Source organism: Myxocyprinus asiaticus, chromosome 5 (genome assembly GCF_019703515.2).
Source record: "Myxocyprinus asiaticus isolate MX2 ecotype Aquarium Trade chromosome 5, UBuf_Myxa_2, whole genome shotgun sequence".
In the NCBI taxonomy this organism is placed as follows: domain Eukaryota; kingdom Metazoa; phylum Chordata; class Actinopteri; order Cypriniformes; family Catostomidae; genus Myxocyprinus; species Myxocyprinus asiaticus.
In genome coordinates this window covers 7,781,907-7,790,124 of record NC_059348.1, presented here as the reverse complement: position 1 = coordinate 7,790,124, position 8,218 = coordinate 7,781,907, and the positions used below count along the sequence as shown (strand labels likewise).

The following is an 8,218-nucleotide window of genomic DNA, read 5'->3' as shown; positions in this document are numbered from 1 at the left end:
GTGGCACTGCTCAGGTGTTATGAGAGCCCAGGTTGCTCTGATAGTGGCCTTCAGCTCTTCTGCATTGTTGGGTCTGGCATATCGCATCTTCCTCTTCACAACACCCCATAGGTTTTCTATGGGGTTAAGGTCAGGCGAGTTTGCTGGCCAATTAAGAACAGGGATACCATGGTCCTTAAACCAGATACTGGTTGCTTTGGCACTGTGTGCAGGTGCCAAGTCCTGTTAGAAAATGAAATCTTCATCTCCATAAAGTTGGTCAGCAGCAGGAAGCATGAAGTGCTCTAAAACTTCCTGGTATACAGCTGCATTGACCTTGGACCTCAGAAAACACAGTGGACCAACACCAGCAGATGACATGGCACCCCAAACCATCACTGACTGTGGAAACTTTACACTGGACCTCAAGCAACATGGATTGTGTGCCTCTCCTCTCTTCCTCCAGACTCTGGGACCCTGATTTCCAAAGGAAATGCAAAATTTACTTTCATCAGAGAACATAACTTTGGACCACTCAGCAGCAGTCCAGTCCTTTTTGTCTTTAGCCCAGGCGAGACGCTTCAGACGCTGTCTGTTGTTCAAGAGTGGCTTGACACAAGGAATGCGACAGCTGAAACCCATGTCTTGCCTACGTCTGTGCGTAGTGGTTCTCCCCCACATTTTTGAATGGGTTTTGTTTCACAATCCTCTCCAGGGTGCGGTTATCCCTATTGCTTGTACACTTTTTTCTACCACATCTTTTCCTTCCCTTCGCCTCTCTATTAATGTGCTTGGACACAGAGCTCTGTGAACAGCCAGCCTCTTTTGCAATGACCTTTTGTGTCTTGCCCTCCTTGGGCAACGTGTCAGTGGTCGTCTTTTGGACAACTGTCAAGTCAGCAGTCTTCCCCATGATTGTGTAGCGTACAGAACTAGACTGAGAGACCATTTAAAGGCCTTTGCAGGTGTTTTGAGTTAATTAGCTGATTAGAGTGTGGCACCAGGTGTCTTCAATATTGAACCTTTTCACAATATTCTAATTTTCTGAGATACTGAATTTGGGATTTTCCTTAGTTGTCAGTTATAATCATCAAAATTAAAAGAAATAAACATTTGAAATATATCAGTCTGTGTGTAATGAATGAATATAATATACAAGTTTCACTTTTTGAATGGAATTAGTGAAATAAATCAACTTTTTGATGATATTCTAATTATATGACCAGCACCTGTATATGAATAAAATTAAACGTCCCCGGACGTAACAACACATTACATAAAATATACAATTTGAGAGTTTTCATGAAAATTTAGCACAATATACACTAGTATTGACAATAAATGACATAATTAGGGGCTAAGCACCAATGGTGCATAGACACCTATTGTATCCATTAGTTTTCTTCATCTTATTATTATTATTCGCCCACTCTCGAAGTTTACGGCAGCCCATAAAACCCTTAGGAAAGTTGTGAAATTGACACATTGAACTAAAACTGACCCAAATTTGCTGTCTCTAACTCAAACCCTGTAGCACCACCAACTGTTCAAAGTTGCACTTAATGTAAGTTTATGCTCATAACTTTTGAACTGTTAGGGCTAGAAACAAAAATATTTCCTCTGATTCTTTGGCTCATGCTGAGTCAAGTCCTGACTAGATTTTCCACCATTTTGAAAAAACAACTACTTTTTTGAGCTCCTGCTAGGCTGTATGTCCATTCTCTCAAAATGTTGCACTTAACATCTAGATCAGTGGTTCCCAAGCCTGTTCTTGGAGGCCCCCCAACAAAGCACATTTTGTATATCTCCCTTTTCTGACACACCCAGTTCAGGTCTTGGAGTCTCCACTAACGAGCTGATGAGTTGAATCAGGTGTGTTTGATTAGGGAGATATCCAAAAAGTGTTTGGGGGGGGCTCCAGGAACAGGGTTGAGAACCACTCATCTAGAGACACTCATGACAAAAAATGATGGAATTCATGATGATAGACCAAACCGTTTTCGTGTACCGCTGCAACAAAATTGATGGCAAACATACTAAAATTAACATGGGGCTGATTACTTTAGCCTATTGTCATAAGACTTGTGTAATTAGCTTCCTTAGGTCATCCCGAGTATAATGCCGGATTTGCCATAGTCAGACATACTAACTGTCCGCCATTTTGAATATAACTGAAAACCTACTTTTTCGAACTCCTCCTTGGCCATATATCCAGTTTGCATGAAATTTGGCATGTATCACCTAGGTACACTCATGACAAAAAGTTATGAAAAGCTTTTTGATAGATCAAGCCATTCTTGTGTAATGCATCAATCAATTTCATGGCAAGGTGCCAATAAGGATTTGAGGCTGTACCTCATGAATGTTTTGGCGTACTGACATGAAAATTGGCATTGTGACCAAGCCCTGACAATACTATATTGATTTTGGTGACAGCTCAACCTATTGGTTGAATCTTAAAAGCAGTTGTGTGACACTACTTGTAATTAAACATGTCTTTTTCCACCACTCTACTTAAAATCATCACTGGAATTCTATATTCAATCAAAATGTTTGCCATTGGTATGTTTGGCCCTGTAATTGCTGCTTGCAACTTTATTTATAACTGTAATCTTTTGAGAGAAATTCCATCTTCTGGTTTTTCGAAATGTCACAACATTTACATAACACAAAGATGAACTTTGCTCATTGTGAAAACTCTGGACAAAGCTTTTTTTTATTATGAGTCAGAAGAGTACTTGCTTGGGTGAAACTCTTCCCACATGAAGTACAGTGGTATGGCTTATCTCCAGTATGCACTCTCTCATGTGCTTTTAGGGTTCTTGACTGACTGAAATTCTTTCCACAATGTGAACACTTGTAAGGTTTTTCTCCAGTATGGATTCTTTTGTGACGTTCCAAGTCGTTAGCTCTGAGAAAAGCCTTCCCACACTCAGAGCACACATGATCTCTCACACCAGTATGTATGTTCTGGTGCTCTTTTAAAGTGTGCAGCTGTGAAAAACTCTTTCCACAAAATGAACACAAGTATGGCTTCTCAATTGGATGAATTTTCCGGTGTGATCTTAAGATTGATGCAGAAGAAAATGTTTTGCCGCACTGATCACAGCTATATGACTTTTCTCCAGAATGCACAGATAGATGACTTTTGAGATTGCATGCCTGTCTGAAACTCTTCTCACAGTGAGGGCATGTGTAAGGCTTCTCACCAGTGTGAATTCTCATGTGCTTAGAAAGACTCCCTTTACGTGTGAAAGTATTCCCACACTGATGGCAGGTAAAAGGCCTCTTACCTTCGTGAATTTGAATATGCATATTTAGATTTACTTTCTGTGTGAAAGAATTCCCACACTGATGGCAGGTGAAAGGCCTCTCACCTTTGTGAATTCGAATGTGCATCTTAAGACTTCCTTTACGTGTAAAACTCTTCACACACAGATGGCAGGTGTAAGGTTTTTCTCCAGTGTGCATTCTTATGTGTCTCTGAAGGTGACTGTTGTCTCTAAAACTCTTCATACAGTGAGTGCATGTGTAAGGTTTCTCTCCAGTGTGGATTCTCATGTGACTCTGCAGATTACTTCTATCTCTGAAACTCTTCATACAAAGAGGGCAGGTGAAAGGCTTCTCTCCAGTGTGGATTTTCAAGTGTCTCTTAAGGTGACATCTCTCTGAAAAACTGTTTCCACACAGAGGGCAGGTGAAAGATTTTTTTACTCTCAGTCTTTGAGTTCTTTTTTGTGAGTTTTGTCCAGTTACAAAATCATCAACTCTCGGAAACAGATGGTGTTTCTCCTCCACTTGATTCAGTTGTTGACTTTCCTCTTTCAATTTCATCAGGTCTAAAATGAAAATATTTATTTTCAACATTCATTTCTAGATTTGCAATTTAATAGCAGAGTCTATTTCAATGTGATCTTTAATGTGCAAATGGTTAATTCTACCTTTCTCATGTTAATTCCATCAAATACAGTAAAAACATATAATATTTTTGTGAAGGCTCATTTATACATGACTGCACAATGTGTATTTCTTCAATGAAATTACAATTCAATACTTAAGAGCCTCTTAGATGCACATTTTATTAAAACATAAATAATTAAAAAAAAGTGCAATTATAATAATTGTAACAAAATTAAGACATAATTGGTGCAGATTTGTGTCTTTTGCCTTTCAGCTCACCACTTGTACTTATCACTCAATTTTCAAGTTTATAACGGGGCTCAAGTACGTAAGCAGATGCTTAAATCCTTTGTTCTCGACGACTGAGTATAGTCACGTATCTACAGCAATAAATACTCCTATGGCGCTTTAGCTCTGTCTGAGCTTGCAGTGAGAGGCTGCTTGAATGCTGTAGCGAGACTAACTTGCACAGGCTGTTTATGCTTCGCTCCCATTAGCTCAAGAGACACATGTTATGATGTTGCCGAAAATGAGTCATGTTCGATTTGCTGCATGAGACATACCCGACTTCGGTGAAACAGAGCCGACAGCCTTTGTCCTGTTCACTACTCGTTCCCCAGTATTACTATAGTTTATTGTGAAACCATAATGTTCCCAAACAACAGACTTTAGAGACTGCGGTGGGTCCTCAATCTCTGGCTTATTTAAATCTGACATATTTATATTTTGTTTAGATCCATCATAGTTGGGGAAAAATTGCAAGCTAGCTAGTAAACTTCACATGCATCGTGTGCCGCTCTGTTCTGTTAAGTTTTGATTCTGTGCGGTCCTGCAATCTTTTTTCATTTTAGTTCTGTGCCATTTGTGTTTTTCATTATATGTTGTTTTCATATTGGTTTCACACTTGCTAAAATATGTAATCATTCGTGTGACTGCGTGTACCATACCGAAGGCCCTGTTTCCGTTCAGTTCAGTGCGGATACATGTGCCGTTACAGCCCTAGCAGGGCTCAACGCAAAGGATTTTTTCTACTGGCCCAGTCGGGCCAGTGCTTCAGATTTTTACTGGCCCTGCCAAAATTTTCACTGGCCCCAACACAAAAATGATAAATAGCTGTTTTTACCATCATGGCTTTAAAAATGTGTCCGAAGATAAATATTTTTTTTTTTTACATATATTATGTTTTTAAGGCATTGTCCCACAAAACTGAATCACATTTATAATTTGCAAGATATGATATATGCCTTATGTAATCCCAAATAAGCACTTTACAGATATAAATTCATAAATACATCATATTAACCTCAGCCATACTGCCAGTTACACATGAGTTTTAAGTGAAGAGTTCTGTGGAGGAGATGATGTGTTTTCGGTCACCCATTTAGTCATGCTGTCATACAACTTTTGGCCATGTGTAGTGTATTCACATGGCCAAAAGTCGAAGTACGAAATTCATTAAGTGGGGTTTTTGCCCTTCTATTCTCTACACATTGGTAATAGCTGCTGCCAAGACAATTGGAAAACAGCGAGGACAGTGCTAGGAGAGTGCGCTCAGTGTCTGCACGCGACTGTGCCTTGGCGCGTCCAGTATATTAGGTGCTCGCACGTCTTTGTGAGCTAAATAGAATCGCACTCGCTCGTCAGATAGAATACTTGGTTCACTCAGAGTAATTGTTGTGCTCTCTCACTTGTTGTTTTCTTGCACTAATGTTATAAATGCAGCACTGGCCCGATCGGGCAAGTGACAGTTCTAGCAACTGGCCCCGGGCAGTCCTTATTGTCGAGCCCTGCCTAGTTTATAGTGATAAGGTTTAGATATCAGGTCAAAAGTTACATTGCAAAATTTGCCAACTTAGGCAAATACTTTAGAGACAGCAAGATGCTTTTTTTAAGTAACGAATTAGGATAATACTTATTCAGAATACCCACTTCAGAAAATGGTACGTCATTTCCTGTTAATTTTAATCACATTTGACATCTCATAACATCTCAAGTATTTTATAAACAAATTAATCTCTGTTGTGATCGGATCAGTCAATGTGAAGCCACTTTGAACATTCTTCATATCAAATCAATGTGTTGTTAATAGGGGCCTTTTTACTTATTGGCCAGTTAGTGAAAAACTTTTGATTTAATTACCTTTAACAAAACTGATAATAAGAAATAAGTATTTTGTCTCAAAATAAATTTGATAATTTCAGGGATTTTTATTATTATATAATGTGCAATATTTAAACAATTATTAAACATTAGATCAAATTACATCAAAATCTTTAGACATTGAACGGGATGATTTAATGAATTACGACATTTCTGTAGTGCATAAAAACAGGTAATGAAAAATGTATAATGGATACCAACCTGTTTGTTCCTCAGTATCTTCATTTTTCATGACATTTGAACTGCATGATTCTGGATAACTCATGTCCTCACTCTCTTCTTTAATAAACATCATTTTACAATGTTTTATCCCGCAGATCTCAGTTGAAACACCTGGAGTTATTCCTGTTCCTGTTGAAACAAGTCTTCTTTTAGAATGATGAGGATACTCCTGACATTTATAAACACGAATCCAAACTTGCTGTTTAAACTGTATTTAGTCCGGATTATGATGAGTTTCATTTAAAGTCTGATGTTGGATAATAGTACTTCATATCTTCGATCATGCCGCTGTCTATTGTCCAATGATGGGAAGATGAATAATAAACAAACAATTTTGAAATGGTTATATTTTTCTTTTGTGTCTTAGTATCTTCTTCATCTTCTTTTTTAGCGGTGAATCACAAACTACAATAGTGCATTACCGCCATCTACTGTTTCCTTTTCAAGCCTCATTCTTTATCATGGCAATAAATTATACACTACCATATAAATATGTTATTTCTAATAAAATAAAGGTATTATTTTACAAATATCAGTAGATTACGATTATCCAAAGATACTGTATGTCTATTCTATAATGTGATGCATTTTTTGCAACACATCAGTTGAAGACACAGAACACAGAACATTTATTTATTCTTCTGTTCCTTTTTGAATTTACTTCAAAATAGACATGACAGCAACAGTTAACAAAACGTATACATTTAAACCCGTGTGATATTTTACTTTAAAAATCCATACAGCCTATATCAGAAAACGAGAAATTCTAATGATTATTTTAGCAAAGTTTTATATTCACAAAGAAAGTGAAAAATCCTCTGCAAATTACATTGTGTAATACTGATCTTAAATTTATATTGAAACCCTTTCAAATATGAAATTTTTTTATTATTAAAAATCACTATGACGTAATCAATAAGATCTTCTCGCGCTTGTTGGCGTTCCACTGTTGTCACAGAAACTAAATGTAATCTAAAAGGAGCGGCTCGGATGTTATCTCTGATTCGCAAATGATTATGATCTCTATTTTGAACTCTTCTGGGACCTTCTAAGGCTAATTGTATACACAAGTATAATATATGGTTGCAATATAATTGGATTGGGTAAAAATATTGATTTTCCAATGCATCGCAATCTTCCTTTGAACAATTTCTATATCGATTCTTAAATACCAAGATCAATCTTTGACTCTATGTGGCAACCCTCTACAAAATGAGTAAATCACTTGCATAAGCACACCAAATTTCATGAAATGGGACTAAAAATGTCTGTGATTATCCATTGTCTGTTTATGTTCAAATTTGACTGAAGTGTTTGAGTAGTATAGTGGTGGAGGATTCAGCAGCGAGATCCTTTCACTGCGTGTTGAGAGTAAAAGTTTGGTTTGACTCATTCTGTTTGTCCAAAGACGAGATCCACACAATCAATATGTCATTGAATAATGTCTCTTTTAATATCCTTTCTGTTCTTTACAGTCAGGTTGCTGATTAAAAACAACAAAAAGAAACATTTAATTCTAATCACACATAGCACGGATGCACCAAAGAAACTTGCACGTCCTTTCATATATGTGTTTAATTGTGGATGCCGGTAGTCTTAAAGAGTTCTACATATCAATGTAAATGCTTGGAAATAGTATAAATTATGCATGTATACTGCTTTTGGAAAAGGTCATGAGGCATCAGTGTATTACTCCCTGCTAATTCAGAGTCTGGGGGACAGAGCTTTAACTTCTCTCAAGAGATTATGGGAGAAAGATTTAAACTTGGTATTGGAGGAGGGAGAGTGGGCTAGGATTCTAAAAAACGTCAAGTATGCATCTAGAGACGCAAGGGTGCGCCTTATGCAATTCAAGATTTTACATCGATTCTATTGGACCCCCTCTAGATTGCACCACCTGCTGGCTATACCAATCAGTGGATGGATACATAACCCATGTCTTTTGGTGGTGTGTTAA

The 8,218-nt window shown here is 37.6% G+C and overlaps 1 protein-coding gene across 1 annotated transcript; it reads right to left on the bottom strand.

Moving 5' to 3' along the window:
* Nucleotides 1-1,186: 1,186 nt before the first annotated feature.
* On the bottom strand, nt 1,187-6,645 carry LOC127440809 (gastrula zinc finger protein XlCGF52.1-like). Its single transcript, XM_051697737.1, has 2 exons — nt 6,241-6,645; nt 1,187-3,818 (listed from the first exon to the last, which is right to left on the bottom strand). The coding sequence occupies exons 1-2, from the start codon at nt 6,332-6,334 to the stop codon at nt 2,665-2,667; spliced, it is 1,248 nt and encodes a 415-aa protein (XP_051553697.1). The 5' UTR covers nt 6,335-6,645; the 3' UTR covers nt 1,187-2,664.
* Between the last annotated feature and the right edge of the window lie 1,573 nt (nt 6,646-8,218).

Coding starts and splice junctions, on each gene's coding strand:
- LOC127440809 (XM_051697737.1), bottom strand. CDS start 6,334: ATGATGTTTATTAAAGAAGAGAGTGAGGACATGAGTTATCCAGAATCA. Junction 3,819..6,240: donor AGATACTGAGGAACAAACAG/GTTGGTATCCAT, acceptor TTTTCATTTTAG/ACCTGATGAAATTGAAAGAG.